The 22,500-nt window shown below is 40.9% G+C and overlaps 1 protein-coding gene across 18 annotated transcripts in view; it reads left to right on the forward strand.

Moving 5' to 3' along the window:
• LOC123512666 (transient receptor potential-gamma protein-like) overlaps nucleotides 1–22,500 on the forward strand; it is a 352,382-nt gene that overhangs the window by 278,362 nt on the left and 51,520 nt on the right. For 8 of the 18 annotated variants that reach the window (XM_045269141.1, XM_045269142.1, XM_045269150.1 and 5 more), the window contains 9 exons: nucleotides 1,247–1,417; nucleotides 5,112–5,346; nucleotides 7,363–7,518; nucleotides 8,861–9,000; nucleotides 10,860–10,877; nucleotides 11,535–11,650; nucleotides 12,759–12,892; nucleotides 18,805–18,988; nucleotides 21,531–21,735. In XM_045269141.1, coding sequence (XP_045125076.1) covers nucleotides 1,247–1,417; nucleotides 5,112–5,346; nucleotides 7,363–7,518; nucleotides 8,861–9,000; nucleotides 10,860–10,877; nucleotides 11,535–11,650; nucleotides 12,759–12,892; nucleotides 18,805–18,988; nucleotides 21,531–21,735 — 1,359 coding nt within the window. The remainder of the gene's footprint in view (nucleotides 1–1,246; nucleotides 1,418–5,111; nucleotides 5,347–7,362; nucleotides 7,519–8,860; nucleotides 9,001–10,859; nucleotides 10,878–11,534; nucleotides 11,651–12,758; nucleotides 12,893–18,804; nucleotides 18,989–21,530; nucleotides 21,736–22,500) is intronic. The other 10 variants (XM_045269143.1, XM_045269151.1, XM_045269148.1 and 7 more) reach the window with 3 other exon arrangements.

Below are 22,500 nucleotides of genomic sequence, written 5' to 3' on the forward strand. Positions count from 1 at the left end.
CGCCTCTTCCATCACTTCTTTCATTGTTTTTATCACTATTTACTTTTATCTTTTTCTTTCATCATTTTCCTTCATTTTGTTTAGTTTTTTTTTCGCTATTATCATCAGTTTCTTCTTTCTGTTAGTATCATTCACTATTTTTCTACCTCCTTCTTCTCCTTCTTCTTCTTCTTCTTCTCCATCACCATTATTTTCTTTATTACTCCCATTTTTATTGTCTTTTCACCATCACCTACACCATTTTCTTCATTCCTTCAGTCAGTCTTTACTATTCAAACCCCTACATATGTTTCTGAATCTGTACAAAATCGCCCAATAGTAACCAGAATGAATATGGAAACGCGTTCTGGTACTGAAGAGATTAACCCCTTCAGTACTGGGACGCATTTTTACCTGAGTTTTATGTATGATTAGACGTTGTTGTTGTTTTTTTGAGATTACGAAGAGTCTATGAAGGTCAAAAGATAAATGGCCAGTCTTCACTATTTCAATCCCTCACATACGTTTCTAAATCTGTATAAAATCACGATATTGTAACCAGCGCGTTTCTACCTTGAGTTTTGTGTACGATTAGACGGTTTTATTAACATTACGAAGGGTCTATGAAGGTCAAAAGATTAATGGCCACAGTCTTCACTATTTCAATCCCCACATACGTTTCTAAATCTGTATAAAATCACGATATTTTAACCAGCGCGTTTCTACCTTGAGTTTTGTGTACGATTAGACGGTTTTATTGACATTACGAAGGGTCTATGAAGGTCAAAAGATTAATGGCCACAGTCTTCACTATTTCAATCTCTCACATACGTTTCTAAATCTGTATCGATATTTTAACCAGCGCATTTCTACCTTGAGTTTTGTGTACGATTAGACGGTTTTATTGACATTACGAAGGGTCTATGAAGGTCAAAAGATAAATGGCCACAGTCTTCACTATTTCAATCCCTCACATATGTTTCTAAATCTGTATCAAATCTCCCAATAGTAGCCAGAATGAATATGAAAGCGCGTCCTAGTACAGAAGAGATTGATTATTTACCCTTGTAGTTCCTGAGATTACTTCATGGAGGTCAAAAATTGATGGCCAGAGTGTTCACTATTTCAATCCCCCACATAAGTTTCTAAACCAATTAGTTCCTGGGTTCACTATTTCAATCCCCCACACGAGTTTCTGAACGTGTACAAAGTCACCAAAGAGTTCGTGAGATTCCTTCATACTTCCCTCCTCCGTGGCCGCCTGCAGGAGTTACGGAAGCAGTGTCAGGACTTCGCCACGGCCCTGTTAGACCACACCAGGTCCTCATATGAGCTAGAGGTCCTTCTCAACCACGACCCTTCAGGACCTCCTCACGAACACGGCGAAAGGATGCACCTCAACAGACTCAAAATGGCCATCAAATTGAAACAGAAGAAGGTACGTGTGTGTGTGTGTGTGTGTGTGTGTGTGTGTGTGTGTGTGTGTGTGTGTGTGTGTGTGTGTGTGTGTGTGTGTGTGTGTGTGTGTGTGTGTGTGTGTGTGTGTGTGTGTGTGTGTGTTGTTTACTTGTGTTTAAATTGATTTCTTGTTTTCTTTCGTTTTTTTTTTTTTTTGCTTTGTTTGTGTTTGTGTTTGTGTGTACGTTGTGTGTTTATCTGTTGTTTATTTGTTTACCTGTTGTTTAATTGTTTGCCTGTTATTTACCTTTTACTTTTTTTATGTGAGAGGGAGGACTGCCAAAAGCAAAAAAAAACTATATTAAAAAAAAATGCCCACTTGATCTATAGTCTTCATAAAAGATTAGAAAGAATTAGTCAAAAGCCAGGGACAAATGTCTCGACACCTCTCTCTTAAAAGAAGTCAAGTGGTAGGAAGATGGAAATACAGAAGCAGGCAGGGAGTTCCAGAGTTTACCAGTGAAAGGGATGAATGATTGAGAATACTGGTTAACTCTTGTATTAGAGAGTTGGACAGAATAGGGATGAGAGGAAGAAGAAAGCCTTGTGCAGCGAGGCCGCAGGAGGAGGGGAGGCATGCAGTTAGCAAGATCAGTAGAAATTAGCATAAAAATAGTGATAAAAGATAGAAAGAGATGCAACATTTCGGCGGTGAGAAAGAGGCTGAAGACAGTCAGAGGAGGGGAGTTGATGAAACGAAAAGCTTTTGATTTTACCCTGTCTAACAAAACTGTGTGAGTGGAACCCGCTCAACCATGCGAAGAGTACTCCATACAGGGCAAGATAAGACCCTTGTACAGAGTTAGCAGTTGGAGGGCGAGAAAAAATGGAGGAGACGCCGCAGAACGTTTAACTTCATAGAAGCTGTTTTAGCAAGAGATGAGATGTGAAGTTTCCAGTTAAGATTATGAGTAAAGGACAGACCGAGGATATTCATTGTGGAAGAGGAGACAGTTGAGTGTCATTGAAGAAGAGGGGATAGTTGTCTGGAAGGTTGTGTCGAGTTGATAGATGGAGGAATTGAGTTTTTGAGGCATTGAAAACTACTAGATTTTTACTGCCCCAATCAGAAATCTTAGAGAGATCGGAAGTCAGGCGTTCTGTGGCGTCCCCGCGTGATCTGTTTGTCTCTTGTTCACCTTTTTTTTACCTTTACTTTACTTGTTTACCTGTTTATCTCTTGCTTACCAGTTATTTACCTCTAGTTTACCTCTTGTTTACTTCTTGTTTACCTGTTGTTTACCTGTTGTTTACCTGTTGTTTACCTGTTGTTTACTTGTGCACCTGTTTTAAATTGATCTCTTGTTGTTTTCTTTTTTTTTTTTTGTTTATGTTTGTGTTTACGTTGTGTGTTTACTTGTTTTTTTAACGTAAGAAGGAAAAATGGTCAAAAACGGACAAAAAAAGGCCCACTGAGTTGCTAGTCCCTTGCAGGCCCGATAGTGTTAAAAAGATAGGATAGATGTCTTGAAACCTCCCTCCTGTTGTTTATTTGTTGTTTTCCTGTTGTTTACTTGTTTACTTGTGTTTGTATTGGTCTCGTGTGACTGTTGCCTTTTCTTTCATTTGTTTACTTGTTTTGTTTTATATTAGTGTGTTTGAGTGGAGAGTGCGCTTGTTTGTTTGTTTACCTCTTGTTTACTTGTGTTTGAATTGAGTTTGTGTAAATTTTGTTAGTTTCTTTATTTATTTTGTCTTGTTTTTATTTCGTGATGTGTTTCATTCTTCTCTATCTTCTCTGTAACCTAACCTAACCTAACCTTCTCTATTTTCTATGTAACCTAACCTGACCTAACCTAACCTTCTCTATTTTCTATGTAACCTAACCTGACCTAACCTAACCTTCCTTCTTCTATTTTCTATGTAACCTAACCTGACCTAACCTAACCTAACCTTCTCTTATCTTTTGTGTAACCTAACTTAACTTAATTCAGCCTTGTCTATCTTCTCTGTAACCTGTAATCTTCAATGTAACCTAACCTAACCTAACTTCCAAAAACATCCAAAACACACAAAAACACACAAAAACACACAATAACACCTCAACACCACACAAAAACCACACAAAAAAACACACACACCAACACACACAAAACACACACAAACACACAAAACACCCAAAACACTAAAACACACAAAACACACACAAAGACACACAAAACACACAAAACACACAACACAAAAACACAAACACACAAACACACACACAAAACACACAAAACACACAAAACACACAAACACACAAAACACACAAAACACACAAAACACACAAACCACTCAAAAACACACAAAACACCAAAATACCCCAAAACACACAAAAACACTCAAAAACACAAAAACACCCCAAAAACACCCTAAAACACGCATGAAAGCTAACCTAACCCAACCTATCTTCTCTGTAACCTGTAACCTCCAATGTAACCTGACCTAACCTTCTTCAATCTTCTGTGTAATCTGACCTGACCTGACCTGACCTAACCTAACCTGTAATTAACCTGTGATTAGTTACGTACCTGTAGAAGTTGTTGATGCTTTTCTACAAATGTCTTTCTTTGTAGCAGCAGCAGTAGTAGTAGTAGTAGTAGTAGTAGTATAATAGTAATAGTTTTGTTCTTCATCCTTCTCTTCCTTCCTTCCTTCTCTCTTTTCTCTTCCTTCCTTCCTTCTTATCTTTTTCCTTCCTTCCTTCCTTCCTTCCTTCTTCTTTCTCCTCTTCCTTCGTGTTTTTTTATATATTTTTTTCTCACTCTAGTGGAGTAAGTGTCAGACTCAAAAATATATGAAAATTGGAGTAAAAAAAGAAGAAAAGGAAATGAATGCAAAAGGGAGCCAGAGAGAGAGAGAGAGAGAGAGAGAGAGAGAGAGAGAAAAAAAAGTCCCATTAATACTGAGCCATAAAGTTCTCCACTTGATTTCCTGGTCACTTAACTCTCTCTCTCTCTCTCTCTCTCTCTCTCTCTCTCTCTCTCTCTCTCTCTCTCTCTCTCTCTCTCTCTCTCTCTCTCTCTCTCTCTCTCTTCTTTTTTCTCTTTTATTTCCACTATTTTCTATTTTTTCCTTCGTTGTTTTATTAGTCTAGTTTGTATCCTTATCTACTGTTTCTTTTCTCTTTTTTCTTATTTATTTTTGCTAACCTTACCTTTCCCTCTCTTTTCCTCTTAGTTCGTGTCCCAACCCCAACGTGCAACAGCTCCTTGCCTCCTACCCTTACCTTACCTAACCTAACCTAACCTAACCAAATCTAACCTTTATCTAACCTAACCTTACCTAACCTAACCTTACCTAACCTTACCTAACCTTACCTAACTTAAATCAACCTTACTTTCTTTCCTTTATTTCTCGGCACACCTCAGCGTACAGCATCTCGTTTCCTCTTAACCTATCCTTATCTCTTAACCTAACTGGCGTCCTTAGTCAGAAACGTCTTCCCTTCTCACTACGACGATTTTCCAAGGGCAGAGAGACAAGTAGCTATGTTTTCAAGACAGTTTCTCCTTTTAATACACTAGAAATCTCACCAATGCGTCACGAAAACTATAAAATACTCTTAAAAACACGAGTCTTCAACTATAGCCTTTGGGAAGCAATGATGGTGAGAGAGCAAAGGGTTTCAGAATACAGGCCTTAACCTAACCTAACCTAACCTAAACTAAACTAACCTTCTCTCTTTCTAGTTCGTGGCGCACCCCAACGTACAGCAACTGCTCGCCTCCATCTGGTACGAGGGTCTGCCAGGGTTTCGGAGGAAGAACATGGCATTACAGGCGTTGGAGATCGTCAAAATTGGCTTACTGTTCCCCTTCTTCTCCATCATCTACATCCTGGCGCCCCACACATCCCTAGGCCAGACCATGAGGAAGCCATTCATTAAGTTCATCTGCCACTCTGCCTCCTACCTCACCTTCCTGTGTGAGTAGATGAAGGAGGCGCCGAAGGGGGAGATCTTTGTTATGTTTAGGAGGCTAGCTGAGGAAAAGATGTGGGGGAAGAGAAGTGATGTGAAATAGTAAGAAAGGACAGATTGTAGGTTTGGCTAGTGAAGGAGAGCTGTGGTGGTGGTGGTGGTGGTGGTGGTGGTGGTGGTGGTGGAGGTGGTGGAGAGGGTACAGAGTTATGGTGTTTGTGGATGCATGGATGGACTTGGTGGATTAAGAAGTTGTTTTAGAGATAGATTGATTGATGGACAGACAGACAGACATACAGATAGACAGATAGATAGATTAACAGGTAGGTAGACAGATAAACATGTAAATAGATAGACAGAAAGATGGATAAATAGACAGATAGACAAATAGATAGATTAACAGGTAGATAGCTAGACAGACAGACAGACAGGTAGACAGATAGACAGAAGAACAAACAAATAGACTCAACACACACTACCTGTATACATAAATGACACACACATACATACATACATACAAACATACATAACATACCAATTTACAGACGAATATACATAAATAGCGTGCATACAAGTGAAGACAATGGATAAATTATTCTCCCACCTGCCAATTAATTAAGGTAAACACACAGGTGAACAAATGATGAATAGGCATGAGAAAAAAAAAGGAGATAGAGAGAAAAGTAAATAAATAAGTAGGTATGTGATTTAGTAAGCAGAGAGAGGAGTAGACAATTAGTTGATTAAGCTAGATAGGCTGATAAGGAGATAGATAGAAAGAAAAGTAGATAGAAAGTAGAAAGAAAAAAGAAAATAAAAAGTAAAAAAAAGGGAAATAGATAAGTAGGTGTGTGTAGATTAGCAAGCAGGTAGATAAGTAGACAATTAGTTAACTTAGACAGACAGACTAATGAGAAACTAGACAGGTAGAAAAAGACAGGTAAACAGGAAAATAAATAAAAAAACACAGAGGGAAAAAAATAAATGGAAAAAAACAAAAAGTAACAACAAATCCACGAATAATAGACACGTAGAGAGAGAGAGAGAGAGAGAGAGAGAGAGAGAGAGAGAGAGAGAGAGAGAGAGAGAGAGAGAGAGAGTACTTACCTCCTCCACTTCGTAAAACTGGAGAGGAGGCAAGAGGAGGAAGGAAGAGCATGAACGAGGGAGAAAAATGGCGTACGAGGAGGAGGAGGAGGAGGAGGAGGAGGAGGAGGAGGAGGAGGAGGAGGAAGAAGAAGAAGAGGAGGAAGAGAAGGATAATTTTTCATAAGAGGCAGAATAGCAGAGGAAAAAAATCATTTGACCTTATTCATGAGGGAAGAGGAAGACAAGAGGACGAAAGGAAGGTGAGTGTGCTTCCTCCTCCTCTTCCTCCTCCTCCTCCTCCTCCTCCTCCTCCTCCTCCTCCTCCGTGGTACTTAAAGGGGTAAATGAAGGAGGAAAAAGGAAAAAAATACTTCCTTCTCTATGAAAACGTTGATGTATGAATGAAAGGATGAGAGAGAGAGAGAGAGAGAGAGAGAGAGAGAGAGAGAGATGAGAAAAGGATGGAAGGAGATGAGTACTTCTCTCTCTCTCTCTCTCTCTCTCTCTCTCTCTCTCTCTCTCTCTCTCTCTCTGGGTTGGATAAAAATAGGAAAATTCATTTGATATTTTTCACACACACACACACACACACACACACACACACACACACACACACACACACACACACACACACACACACACACACACACACACACACACACACACACACACACACACACACACATCAATGTATCCTCATCCACACATCCATTAATCCACTAGACTCATTTTTTCCCTCATTTTTCACTCATTTTCATCCACTTTCTGCCAACTTTGCCCTCAATCCACTCACTATCCACTTCCCATCTACTTACAGTCTACTTACAGTCTACTTACGATCTACTTACAGTCTACTTACAATCTACTTACCATCCACTTCTCATCCACTTCTCATCCACTTACTAAGCATTTCTCATCCACTTCTCCACCAGGCTTGCTAATCTTGGCCTCTCAGCGGATAGAAACGGTCATTGTGGATTGGTTTGGCGCCACACCCACCTTGAAGAAGTGGGTGGCGACGGATGTGACCACCAGAAGAGGCGCTCCACCCAGCTTAGTGGAGTGGCTCATATTGGCGTGGGTGTTTGGTGAGTGCTTAGGTGGAGTGAGTGGTTGGTGTGGTCTGTTGGTGGTTTAAGATGTTGTGTGGAAGTTATTGGTGTTTTTTGTGGGTTTTCAAGTGGAGTGACTGTGGAAGAGTAGGTGGAGTTGGAAAAATGTGTGGTGTGGGTAGCGATTTTTGTGCATGTGGAGTTTTTGTGGTGTTGTGTGGAAGTTATTGGTGTTTTTTGTGAGTTTTCAAGTGGATGAGAAGGTGGATCGGATGAATTATGTGGTTCTGTGGTAATTTTGTGGTGTTATGTGGAAGTTATTGGTGTTTTTTTTTTTTTTTTTTTGTGGATGTTGAAGTGAATGAGAGGGTGGTTTTGTTGAGCTTCTGTGGAGTGAAGTGGAAGTTATTGGTGTTTTCATGAGTTTTGAGTGGAGAGATTGTGGAGAAGAAGGTGAAATTAAAAAAAATAGTGTTAAGTGGAGTTTTATTTGAAGTGGAGTTTCTGTGGAGTGAAGTGGAAATTATCAGTGTTTTTATGAGTTTTTAAGTGGAATAAATGTTTATGAGAGGAGGACTTTGAAAATAATTTGCTTCAGGTGGAGTTTTTCCTTGTAATAGTGGTTCTGTAGGTGGAGTTTAGTGGAATGTGAGGGAGTGGAATGGATTTACGAGTGGAATTAAAAATGAAACACCAAGAGGAAGAGCAGAGGAAGTGGAAGTAAGTGGAGTTATAGGTGGAGGAAGTGGACTGACTGAGAGAGAAAGAGAGAGAGAGAGAGAGAGAGAGAGAGGGTGGAACAGATGGTGTGTGGAGTGATTGTGGAGGAAGAGATCACTTTGAACAGTCTTCCTCCTCCTCCTCCTCTCTCCTCCTTCTTTTTCAAGGGTATTTTCTTAGTTTCCCCTTCGTTCCTCACTGTCCATCACTTTTTCCCTTCTTCATTTCAGTTTCCAGGCTTGATATGGTCTGAAATCAAGCAGTTATGGAACGTGGGAAATTACTGGAGTTTACGAGGTGTTTCTAATCATTTTTCCCTTCACTCCTCACTGCCCATCACTTATTCCCTTCCTCTTTTCATTCTCCAGGCTTAAAATGGCCCGATATCAAACAATTACTGGAGATTTCAAGAGTGTTTTTCATAGTTACTGGGAGTTTTTAAGGATGTCTTCTTAATATTCCCTTCACTCCTCCCTTCCCATCACTCACTCCCTTCCTCATTTCACTTTCCAGGCTTGATAAGGTCTGAAATCAAGCAGTTATTGGAATTTTCAAGGATGTTTTCATAATTAGCGCGAGTTTTCAAGGGTATTCTCATAGTTTACCTCTTCACTCCTCCCTGCCCATCACTCACTCTCTCCCTCATTTCTCTTCCCAGGCTTGATATGGTCGGAAATCAAGCAGCTATGGGACGTGGGCTTGCGAGAGTACGTGGCAGACATGTGGAATGTTATTGACTTCATTACCAACGCTCTGTACGTGGCCACGATAGCCCTGCGCATCGTGGCTTACTACCAGGTGAGTTGTGGCGCTGTCGTGGTGGTGGTGGTGGTGGTGGTGGTTGTAGAGCGGTACACAGAAACACTTTGCTCTCTCACGATGACTTTCCAAAGACTCTAGTTGAAGATACGTTTTTAACTCCCTCAGTACTGGGATACATCTTTACCTTGAGTTATCTGTGCGATTAGACCATTTTATTGACATTAGGAAGGGTCTGTGGAGGTCAGAATATTAATGGTTACAGTCTTCACTATTCTAATCCCCCACAAAAGTTTCTGAAGCTGTATAAAATCACCAAATAGTAAGTAAGCAGAGCGAATATGAAAATGCGGAAGAGGTTAAGGGTGTTTTTAATTGCTCTAGTGATGGATTAGCGAGATTTCTGGTTTGTTAAAAGGAGAAACTGTCCTGAAAACCCGACTAGTTGTCTATGGGGGCTTGAAAAATTGTCGTGGTGAGTGAACAAAGTGTTTATGAATATGGCCGCAGTAGTAGTGGTAGTAGTGGTGGTGGTGGTGGTGGTGGTGGTGGTAAGATGTGGGGTGTGATTTTGGGTGTGTTTATAGGTGTTTTGGTGTGTTCTTTGTGGTGTTGTGAGTGTTATGGTGTTTTTGGATGATTTTGTATATATATGCGTGTGTGTGTGTGTGTGTGTGTGTGTGTGTGTGTGTGTGTGTGTGTTTGGGAGTACTGTTTGGTGTGTTTTGTGGATTCTTTGTGGTGTTGCGAGTGTTTTGAGTGTTATAGTGTTTTTTGAGTGTGTTGTATGTGTGCGTGTTCGCTTTTGAGGAGTGTTCACAGGATAGAAGAGCATTTAGGGTGCGTTTAGGGGTCGTTTAAGTGTGTTTTGAGATGCTTTCCGTGTGTTTTGAATGTTCCTTATTTGTGTTTCGTGGTATTTCTAGTGTTTTTCTGTGTTATCCCTTTTTTACGTGTGCTTTGAGTAAATTTTGAGTCTGTTTTGGAATGTGCTGTATATATTTAGTGTTTGGGTGTTTTTCCGTGTGATTTGCGATTGTTTGGAGTGTATTTTGGAATGCGCTGTATATATTTAGTGTTTGGGTGTTTTGCCGTGTGATTTGCGATTGTTTGGAGTGTATTTTAGGAATGTTTAGAAGATAAGAGATGTTGTTTTAGATATTTAGAGTTAGGAGGGTTTTAAAGTGTTTTTATGTTGTTTCGGGATGTCTGTGGGGTACAAGACAGTGTTTTGGTATATTTGAGGATGTTTTAAGTGTGTTTGCGTGTTCTGTGTGTTTTTAAGTGTTTAGAAGGTATCATAATGTAGTGTGTGTGTGTGTGTGTGTGTGTGTGTGTGTGTGTGTGTGTGTGTGTGTGTGTGTGTGTGTGTGTGTGTGTGTGTGTGTGTGTGTGTGTGTGTGTGGAAAGGTATAAGCTGTGTGTTTTGGCAGAGAGATGAGATGAAAGAGGAACAGGAGAAGGAGGAGGAGGAGAAGAAGAACAAAGAGGAGGAAAAAGAAAAGGAGAAAAAGAAATACACATAAAATAGGAACACTTTACCCCTTTCAGTACTGGAACACATTTTAACCATGAGATTTGTGTACGATTAGACCCTTTTATTGGCATTAAGAAGCGTTTATGGAGGTCAGAAGATTAATGGCCACAGTCCTCACTATTTTAATCCCCCACATAAATTTATAAACCTGTATAAACTCACCAAATACTAATTAATGAATATGGAAACGCGTCATGGTACTGAAGGGCTTAAAGAACAACCCAAAAAAAAAATACATACACTCAAATAAAGAAACTTGATGTACGTAAAGAGATAAAGAGCGAATTTACCTGTACTGTTGTTATTAAGAGGCTTACCTGAGGACACCTGACTTACTTATTTCTCCTTACGTTGCCTTAAGATGCTTCCCCCCATCAAGGTAACTCCTGAAGAAGGGGACCATTAATACTCTGTAGATGTAGTGGTTGTAGTAGCAGTGGCTGTCCTTGTAGCAACCAGTGTTGTCATGGTGGTGGTACTCGTAGTGTTGATGTGAATGATGTGTTGCTAGTTGTAGTGGTAGTGGTGGTGGTGTTGGTGTTGGTAGTAGTAGTGGTAGTAGTAGTAGTAACAGTAACACCACCATCAAGTTGAGAGAACGAAGAAGAAGACGAAGAAGAAAAAAGATGAATAAGACAAGATTGCATTTAGTATTTAAGGAACGAAAAACACTACTAATATTACTACTACTGCTACTGCTACTACTACTACTACTACTACTACTACTACTACTACTACTACTACTACTACTACTACTACTACTATCACTACTACTACTATTGCTACTATTACTACTACTACTACTACTACTACTACTACTACTACTACTACTACTACTACTACTACTACCACCACCACCACCACCACTACCACCACCACCACCACCACCACCACCACTACTACCACTACCACTCCTACTACTACTAAACCCCCACCACTATCACCACTAGCACCACCAGCACACAACACAAGCATTCCCACCAACTTCCACCCACCCGTTACCTTCTCACGCCCTTCAAACCCTTCTCTTCTTCAGGTACAGAGGGAAATCCGGCAGAACCTCGGCACGCAGGACCTCCCGCGTCAGAAATGGGACACGTGGGACCCTATGCTGATTGCCGAAGGACTCTTTGCCGCCGCTAACATCTTCAGGTGGGAGGAGGCGAAGGATAAGGATGTAGGATAGGAGAGATAAAAGGATAGGAAGGCAAGATTAAGTAGAATAAGAATTGTTCAAGTGTTGTTAGTTAATTTAGTCATAAGTAGAAATGAAGGGTAAATATAGACGATTAGATCAGGTTAGTTAATTTCGGCTATTTTTCCTCTCACCATCACTACCCTCCAAAGGCTTCAGTCCAAGATGTTCATATTTTCAACCCCTTCAGTACTGGGATACATTTTTACCTTGAGATTTGTGTACGAGTAGACCATTTTATTGACATTACGAAGGATTTATGGAGGTGAGACGATTAATGACCACAGTCTTCACTATTTTAATCCCACACATGAGTTTCTGAATCTGTATAAAGTTACCAAATAGTAAGGTGAATGAATATAGAAACACGTCATAGTACTGAAGAGGTTAAGGGTGTTATTATGGCTGCGGTGAGGGACTGGCAAGACATCTAGATTATTATTAGGAGAAACTGCCTTATAAACCTGGCTAGTCGTCTCTGTGGCCCTGGAAAACTGTCGTGGTGAGAGAGCAAGGCACTTCTGAAACACAGGTCATATGTAAACAGGTAGAGTGCACACAATACTATAAGTCTCAAATTTGTATGTCCCCAAAACACCTAAGTGGGCATTTTTTTTATTTTTTTATTTCTTCTTATGTTGCTCTTTTCTTATACAATGAGGGCTGTATGTGTTAAAGGAGGTATTTTTAGGGGTATTTTTGAGCCAACTTTCCCCTCTTACATAAAAACAAACATCATAGTCAGCCCCACTCCAGCTCTTTGTTAGCCCCTTCTCAGCCTGAAATCATCTCCAAATCAGCATCAAATCACACATAGATCAGCACTTCCTCAGCCTCGCCTCATCCCCTCCTCAGTCCCAAATCATGCCCTTTTGAACCCCAAATCAGCCTTACCTCAGTCAAAAATTAGCCCCTCTTCATCTCCTCCTGAACCCCAAATCAGCCTAAATCAGCCCCAATCGCCCCAAAATAACCCAAAATCACCCAAAATCACCTCAAAATAACCCAAAATCACCCTTCGTCAGTCCTTCGTCAGCCCTTCGTCAGCCTGGTCTCTCCTTACAGTTCCCTGAAGCTGGTGTACATCTTCAGCGTGAACCCTTACCTCGGGCCCTTGCAGGTGTCCCTCTCGAGGATGGTGGTCGATATTCTCAAGTTTATCTTCCTATATCTGCTGACTCTCTTCGCTTTCTCTTGCGGTAAGTACTGGGAAGGCTGCGGGGTGGAACTGGGTAGGGTACAATGCTGGTACAATGCCCTCTTTTTCTGTCCATCTCTTCTCAAATCTTCCGTCTGTTTTTCTCTGTATTTCTCTGTGTTATGGTAGTGCTTGAGTGTGTCGTAGTGGTGTTTGGGTGTGTTTGAGAGTGTTTGAGTGTGTTTTATATAGTTTTCTTGAGTTTAACGTGTGTTCTGTTTGTGTTTGGGTGTGTTTGAGAGTGTTTGAGTGTGTTTTATATAGTTTTCTTCACTCCTTCATTCCCTACACTGGTAAACTCTGGAACTCTCTACCTGTGTCTGTATTTCCACCTGCCTATGTGTGTCTCTTACGTTAACTGGACCCTCCTTTTAGATTTTTTGGTTTTTTCTCTTTTTACTTTCCTCTTAACAGGGCCTGGCAACCAGCGGGATTTTTTTTTTCTCCAACACTTTGTTTGCCCTTGGCCAGTGCCCTTGTAATGTGAGTGTGTTAGAGAGTGTTTGAGTGTGTTTTATATAGTTTTCTTGAGTTCAGCGTGTGTTTTGATTGTGTTTGGGTGTGTTATAGTGGTGTTTGGGTGTGTTTGGGTGTGTTTGAGCGTATTTCAGTGTGTTTCATATAGTTTTGTTGGGTTTACTGTGTGTTTCGGTATGTTTGGGTGTGTTTGAGTGTGTTTTCTATAGTTTTCTTGTGTTTACCGTGTGTTTTGTTTGTGTTTGGATGTGTTATGGTGGTGTTTGGGTGTGTTAGAGTGTTTTTTCCATAGTTTTCTTGGGTTTAGCGTGTGTAGTGTTAGTGTTTGGGTGTGTTAGAGTGGTGTTTGGGTGTGTTGGAGAGTGCTTGAGTGTGTTTTATATAGTTTTCTTGTGTTTACCGTGTGTTTTGTTTGTGTTTGGGTGTGTTATGGTGGTATACAATTCAGGTACAATGCTCTCTTTTTCTGTTCCTCTCTTCTCAAACCTTCCGTCTTTATTCTCTCTATCTCTCTGTCGCTTTTCTAACTTTGAAAATGCCAGGAAAATAATGAAAACACACAAACCACCACCACCACCACCACCACCACCACCACCACCACCACTACCACCACCACCACCATCATTATCTCTTTTTTTTTATCATCTCTCTCTCTCTCTCTCTCTCTCTTATCCTGTAACCTTTCCTCTATTATTTTTCCTTCTCTCTATCTCTTCTCTTACTTTAGAAATGCCAAGGAAAAATTATGAAAAAATACGCTTTTATTTAACACACAAACCACCACCACCACCACCACCACCACCACCACCACCACCACCACCATCATTATCTTTTTCTTATCACTCTCCTCTCAAATTTCCCCTTTTTTTTTCTCTCTCTCTCTATCGCTTCTCTGACTTTCAAAAATCAAGAAAATCATAAAAATACGCGTTTATCTAACACTCAAACCACCATCACCATCATTATCTCTCTCTTATCTATCTTCCTCAGTCATTCCCTCTCTTTCTCTATCTCTAACTTTCACAATGCCAAGAAAAATAATGAAAAATAGACGTTTATAAATCACTCTACCACCACCACCACCATCACCACCATCACCACCACCATCACCATCATTATCTCTTTCTTATCTATCTTCTTCTATCATTTCCTCTCTTTCTCTATCTCTAAATTTCACTATAACAAGAAACATAATGAAAATGCACTTTTATATACAACTAAAACACCACCATCACCACCACCACCACCACCACTATTTCTCTCTCTCTCTCTCTCTCTCTCTCTCTCTCTCTCTCTCTCTCTCTCTCTCTCTCTCTCTCTCTCTCTCTCTCTCTCAAACCTTCCCTCTTTTTTTCTCTGTCTATCACTTCCTTAATCATCAAAATACACCTTTATATACTACTCTAACACCACCACCACCACCACCACCACCACCACCACTCCATCATTATCTCTTTCTTATCTGTCTTCCTCAGTCCTTCCCTCTGTTTCTCTATCTCTAACTTAAACAATACCAAGGAAAAGAAAAGAAAAATACACTTTATATAACACTTTAGCATCTTTTCTGTGAAATATTACGATATTTGTTGAATCTGGCAACTTCAACGGGAGTTTGGGTCCACTCCTAGTGTTTCCTTATATTTGAAACATTGATATTTATACGTCATTGTGAGCAGGGAAATAAAGGAAACTAAGTTTGTTTTTCTAATAGCATAGAATAGAAAAAAATATGTCTACAGGTGGCAGTTTATGTATAAGACAAGCAAACCTGTGTGCACTCATCCACTCTATCCAGAAGCTTAACTAATTTTCAAAAGTTCCCCAATAGTTACACAACTACCATTGGTCTACTGTTTCTATCCAGTTATCTACAAACACGTACACATTCACGGCAGCAACATGCAAAGTACACTAAATACTCCGGAGCAAAGCTGCCTCACCTTATTTCGTTAATCAGCTAACTCTTGCACACTTTCACACCAAAGCTATTTTTCATTTACCATCGACGATTTTATATTCGAATCAGAATTTAAACGACGATTGAGAACTTTCGGCCTAAAGTTGTTGAGGGCCGTGACGGCCTTGGGCGCCGCACGGGGGAAGGAGGTGGCTGTTGGGTCCGGCCTGGGGCCCAAGGCAGGAACTGGCTGCAGGTCCTGCTTTTCCTTGGTGGCCTCAAGCTTCACTACTAGTCGTCCACTTGCAGCGCCTCACACTAGGCAAGGGTCGCCATAAGCAAGAGATCAATGTCTACCACTCACCAGATGGTGCCGTGAGGGGCCCTAAAGGGGTGATAAGGGCTCCTTGCATAGTCTGGTGGTGAGTGGTGTGTACGGGTCCCCTGCTTATAATGACACCGGGCTGAACAACTCGCCATGAACGAGGGCACGCTGTGCGCCATGAGCCAGGCACTGACAGTACCAGTGGTCCTTTACGTTAGGTTAGGTTAGGTTAGGTTAGGTTAGGTTAGGTTAGGTTAGGTTAGGTTAGGTAAAAAGGACTCACTTCATGACAGTGTTTGGGGAGTGGTGTGTGGCGGGTCATTGCTCATGGCGACCCGTGTGAGGCATTGCAAGGTTGCATCGTCACTGCTCTCATAACCACGGGACTGGGGTTGACCCTTTCGGGTGAAAAGTTTCGTCCCAGTACCTGTGTAGGTAATAATACTTTGAATCGTTTCGCCATCGCCATCGCCGCATCGTTAGCCTCGATAAACGGATCGTTATCCTCGACAAACACATCTTTACCGTGGACACTGGAATCGCAACCTGTCGTGGAATCCCATTGTTAACGTGGACTCATTTTCCTTTGCGGCTTCAAGCTCACTGGTTGTCGTCAACTTGCAGCGCCTCACACTAGGCAAGGGGTCGCCTTAAGCAGTCTGCCGTGTCTACCGTCCACCAGATGATGCCGTGAGGGGCCTTTAAAGGGGTGATAAGGGCTCCTTGCATAGAGTCTGGTGGTGAGTGGTGTGTACGGGACCTCTGCTTATAATGACACCGTGCTGAACAACTCGCCATGAACGAGGGCACGCTGTGCGCCATGCACCAGGCACTGACAATACCAGTGGTCCTTTACGGGGTGAAAAGGACTCACTGACAGTGTTTGGGGAGTGGTGTGTGGCGGGTCATTGCTCATGGCTACCCGTGTGAGGCGCAGTAAGGTGGCAGCGTCACTCTCCTCGCACTCACGGGTCTGGGGTGAACCCTTACGGGGTGAAAGGGTTCGTCTCAGTACCTGTGTAGGCAAGTGAACTTCAATTGCGTCGCAGTGAGGTGGCAGCGCCACTCTCCTCGCACCTAAGGGTGTGGGGTGGATCCTTACGGGGTGAAAGGGTTCATCCCATTACCGGTGTAGGCAAGTGAACTTCAATTGCGGCGCAGGAAGGTGGCAGCGTCACTCTACTCGCACCCAAGGGTCTGGGTGGACCCTTACGGGGTGAAAGGGTTCGTCCCAATACCTGTGTAGGCAAGTGGACTTCAATATTGTGTCGTGAAATCGCATCATGAGAACTGGAACCGCATCGACATCGTGGAAACCCGCATTGTTACCGTGGAAACTGGAATTGCATCTTGATCGTGGAAACTTGCATTATTATCGTGGAAACTGGAATGTCATCTTTATCATGGAATGGCATCGTTTTTGGAAACTCGCATCGCTATCGAGGAAACTGAAATGCCATTGTTATCTTGGAAACTCGGAGCGCTATCGAGGAATCTGGAATCACATCTTATCATACACACTGTTATCGTGGAAGCTCTCGTGATCGTCGTTCGTTTCGTTATCTCTGAATTTCTTAATCAGTCTTGGTATTATTCTTAGCCTCCGTAATAATAGAGATGTTGGTCATTTTAGTCTTATCTCTTTTACTGTATATTTTTCAGGGTATAGTTTAGTGTTCTTCAACCTTTTCTAAGTTCGTGCACCTTTTCGAGAAGCAAGGAGGACTATAAAAGAAATGCATCAATGTTTGTAATTTTCCCCTACTTTAAGACTGAAAATCGATAGATAGCATTATTGTATATCTACCTGAAGCTATAGTTTTTCGGTCCTAAACAGTCGCTATATAGTGCGAAATGTACTATAACAAAATGCCACATCTCAAACACATCAGGCCCGTGTTCCGTCTGAGTGTAATATGTTACTATTGTGAATAAATCGTAATACTTTGATTAATGTCAATAGAAGAGGACCCAAACTGTCACATTAGTCGTCTCTAAACACTGTATTACGATGTATCTATTGATGTTTTTACTCCTTCCAGTATATTTCTGTTCTTATTCTACCACGGTATTTCTTTATAGTTACTTGAGTTTATACGACCAACATCATAATATAGAGCAAAACATAATTGTCTGGTGTACCAAGATCTTTCATTTCTAGAGACTTAAATACAGCACGGAACCTTAACACACATTTCGCCTCGCTTCTGCACAGGTTAATTCTTCACAAGGAATGAGTACAGCAATATTTGTTCCGTTTTCTTTGTGAGAAAAAAAAGAAAATTAGCGGCCGAAACAGAAATAGTCCGAGACAGCGTGTTCCTAAGCTGTGTCTTGCCATAGCCTGTCTTGCCTTGGTGTTCAGTTCAGTTCAGTTGATAGGCGGAAGTGTAGCCTGGATATCGGCACTTCCTGATGTGTTTTGGTTTGGGTTTTGTCTGGGTCTGTTGTTGTAATTAAGTATTATTTAAGCTTTTTACTTTATGTTCTCTTATTTTCCAAAAAATTATATATTTCTTTATTTTCTTCTATAATAGATTTTTAAAAAAGTAATTTTCCAATGAGGTGTTCTTCATTTTGTGGGTAAGGACGCTGCCAATTGGGGTGTTTGGATCTTTCATTGGTGTGGGCTGGGCAGTGTAGGAGCAAATGTTTATGCCTTTAGACTAAAGATCAAGGGTTCTCAACCTTTTCTCGTTAAGAACCCTCTGAGTTATAAGACCATCTACCCGAACCCCGAATAATTTGACATCGAACACAATGTTAATTTAGTGACTGACACAAACTCAATAGGCAAAGGTGTTCTGCAAAGGATGTATCATTGAATCAGCCATCTCAGTAACCATGAAAATCTTCTTGTGAACCCCTAGGGGTTCGCGAACCCCAGACTAAGAACCCTTGAAATAGAGCCTTTAAAAAGAGTACTTGTCCTGTTGATAATGCAGAAAACTTGTTAACACGTCACTAGAATCACAGAAACACCCTAAAAAACCCGTATCACTTCAACTAGAGCCTTTAAAAAGAGTATTTGTCCTGTTGGTAATGCAGAAAACTTGTTAACACGTCACTAGAATCACAGAAACACCCTTAAAACCCTTGTCACTCCAATTAGGGCCCTTTAAAAATAGTGAAGGTGCTGTGAGGCGTGGAAGTGTTTCAGAATCCAATATACTACTCGTAACACTCCCGCCCCTTTCTTCACCATAACCCACAGGCATGAATCAGCTGCTGTGGTTCTACGCTGACCTGGAGAAGCAGACGTGCATTGAGGAGAAGGAGAAGCTGCTGATGAACATGACGAAGTGCGGTGACGAGAAGGGAGTTATGATCGACCCGGATGAAGTGATGAACATGAGCCCAGACGTGGATTCCTGTATTGTTTGGAGGAGGTTTTCGAAGTGAGTCATGTCTGTTTTTTGTTGTTAGAGTAGTGGTGGTGGTGGTGGTGGTGGTGGTAGTGGTGTTATAATGTGTTCATTTGGGGTTTTTTTGAAGTGTGTTATGTTTGTTTAGGTGTGGTTAGAGTAGTGGTGGTAGTAGTAGTAGTAGTAATGGTGGTGGTGGTTGTAGTGGTGGTGATAGTAGTAGTAGTAGTAGTAGTAGTAGTAGTTGTTGTTGTTGTTGTTGTTGTTGTTGTTGTTGTTGTTGTTGTTGTTGTGTGGGAAAAGGAGAAGGAGGAGGAGTAAAAGTAGTGGTGTAGTAGTAGTAGTAGTAGTAGTAGTAGTAGTAGTAGTAGTAGTAGTAGTGGTGATAGTGGTGGTGGTAGTAGTAGTAATGATATAATTTGTTAGGTTTTAAAGTATCATGTGTGTGTGTGTGTGTGTGTGTGTGTGTGTGTGTGTGTGTGTGTGTGTGTGTGTGTATTCTCATCAACCTCTTTTTTTTTTTCTTTCCCTAGTTTGTTCGTGAATTTTTTTCATTTTTCCGTCATATTTTAGTGCATTTGCCGTTCATTCATTATTATCCTTTTCCATTTAGTTCCTCTCTCTCTCTCTCTCTCTCTCTCTCTCTCTCTCTCTCTCTCTCTCTCTCTCTCTCTCTCTCTCTCTCTCTCTCTCTCTCTCTCTCTCTACTACTACTACTACTACTACTACTATTACCCTTCCTTCACCATTCTCAACTGTTACATTTTCTCTTTCACAAATTTCCTTCATAAATCTCACCTGTTTCCTCTTCTCTCGCGTCCTTCACATGCTCAAAACAACACATATTTTCGCTTTTTTTTTCTGTCATTATCAATATTTCACTTTCCTTCACCCATCTCACCTCACTAGTCACTATCTTATCCTCAAATCATCACCTTACTTCAATCATCTCACACCATCATCACTATCTCACCCTTAAATTATCACTTTCCTTTCACAAATTTCGACTCATCACTTTTTCACTCTCAAATCATCACTTTCTTTCAATCACATCATCAGTCACTATTTTGCTCAGATCACTACTTTCTTCAATAATCTCGTCTCACCATCACTATTTCACTCTCAAATCACCACTTTCCTTCAATAATTTCTTCTCACTATCACCATCTCACCCTCAAATCACATCACTCACTTCACTTCACTTCACAATTGTCACTTCACCATCATCATCATTATTTCATCCTCAAATCACATCACTTCACTTCACAATTGTCACTTCACCATCATCATCACTATTTCATCCTCAAATCACATCACTTCACTTCACAATTGTCACTTCACCATCATCATCACTATTTCATCCTCAAATCACATCACTTCACTTCACAATTGTCACTTCACATTTGCTTTCCCGCCCACTTCATTTTCATTTCAGTCACTATTTCACTATCTAATTTCACCTCACCAGTCACTCTATCACCCTCAAAGTCACATCCTTCACTATTCTCACTTCACATTTTTCTTTGCTACTGTCTCTCAAACCTCACGTCATTTTCATCTCACTATCCTTCACTTCACTTTCCTTCACACATCTCATCTCACCAGTCATTGTTTCACTCTCAAAATCATATCACGTCCCTTCCTTCACAATTATTACTTGCTACTTTTTTTTTTTTTTTCTCTTTCACGAATCTCATCTCACCAGTCTCTTTCACCCTCAAATCACTTTCCTTCACAATTTTAACCTTTTCTCTCTCACAGATTTCACCTCACTCGTCACTTTCCTTCCTTCACAATTTTCACCTCTCATCTTTTCCTTTTCACAAATCTTATCTCACCAAGTCACTCTCTATTTCACTCTCAAATCACCACTTTCTTTTTTTCTTTTTTTCTTCTTTCTTCTCACTTCTTTCCTCTTCTCTTTCATCGCTTTCCATATCTCACCTGTTTTCTCTTCTCTCCCGTTCTTCACATTCTCAAAACAACGCCTATTTTTTCTCTTTTTTTCATCATTACCAATACTTCATTTTCCTTCACACATCTCACCTCACCAGTCACTATTTTACCCTGAAATCATCACTTTCTTTCAATAATCTCACATCACCATCACTATTTCACTCTCGAATCATCTCTTTCTTGTACAAATTTCACCTCACCATCACTATTTCACTCTCAAAGTCACCACTTCACAATCCTCACCTCTTACCTTTTCTCTTCCACAAATTTCCCTCACCAGTCACTCACTATTTCACTTTCAAATCACCACTTTCTTCTTTCTTTTCTTTTCTTCTTACCTCTTACTTTTATTTTTCTCTTCCACAAATTTCCTTCCAAAATCTCACCTGTTTTACTCTTCCACAAATTTCCCTCACCGGTCACTCACTATTTCACTCTCAAATCACCACTTTCTCTCCTCTCATTTCTTCTCACCTCTTACTTTTTTCTCTTCCACAAATTTCCTTCCAAAATCTCACCTGTTTTACTCTTCCACAAATTTCCCTCACCAGTCATTACCTTTATCTCTTCCACAAATACCCCTCACCAATCTCACCTGTTTTCTCATCTCTCACAACAGCCTGTTCGAGACAACACAGACCCTCTTCTGGGCGGCATTCGGGCTGATCGACCTCACCAACTTCGAGCTCACGGGAATCAAGCCTTTCACTCGCTTCTGGGGCATGCTGATGTTTGGCACCTACTCCGTGATTAATGTCATCGTGCTTCTTAACCTCTTGATTGCTATGATGAATCACTCTTACCAACTGGTTTCCGTAAGTTCTGTAAGTGTTAGTGGTTGACAGTAAGTGGTGCCCTCTTTTTTGTCCCCCCTTTTTATTCCTTCCTTCCTTCCTTCCTGTTTTTTTTCCTTTCTATATTCCTGGATTCCTGTTTAACTCCTATCCTTACCTTGCTTCTCTTCCTCCTTCTTCTTTCTTTTTATTTTCTTTTTTTCTTCCTTTCAATGTTTGGTTTTTTTCATCTTCCTGTGTTCCTCTCACTCTCTCTCTCTCTCTCTCTCTCTCTCTCTCTCTCTCTCTCTCTCTCTCTCTCTCTCTCTCTCTCTCTTGTATTTCTAAATATTTTCTCTATTTTTCTTTTATTTATTCTTTCTTTTCCTTATCTTTCGTTTCCTTTATTATTTTTATTTCTTTCTATCTCTTGTTTCTCATCTCCAGCTCTCTCTCTCTCTCTCTCTCTCTCTCTCTCTCTCTCTCTCTCTCTCTCTCTCTCTCTCTCTCTCAACACTCTGTAATCCTCCTCCAACACCCAGTCCTCCTCCTCCTCCTCCTCCTCCTCCTCCTCCTCTTCCTGCTACTACTACTACTACTACAGCTGCTACTTGAGAGGACCAGCGCTGCACGGGGCGGCGGCAACCATGCAGTGAGAAGGCAAGGCGAGCACTGTCTGCCTTCTCACCTTCCACAGCAGACGCCTTCCTCCTCCTCCATTTTCTATGTATGTGCCTCCTGTTGATTTTTAAAGGGTAACTCTACCATTCTTGTTGATTTATTATGCTACAGTTACTTGCGTTTGTTTTTCAGTAT

The sequence above is a fragment of the Portunus trituberculatus genome, chromosome 34, assembly GCF_017591435.1.
Source record: "Portunus trituberculatus isolate SZX2019 chromosome 34, ASM1759143v1, whole genome shotgun sequence".
NCBI lineage: Eukaryota > Metazoa > Arthropoda > Malacostraca > Decapoda > Portunidae > Portunus > Portunus trituberculatus.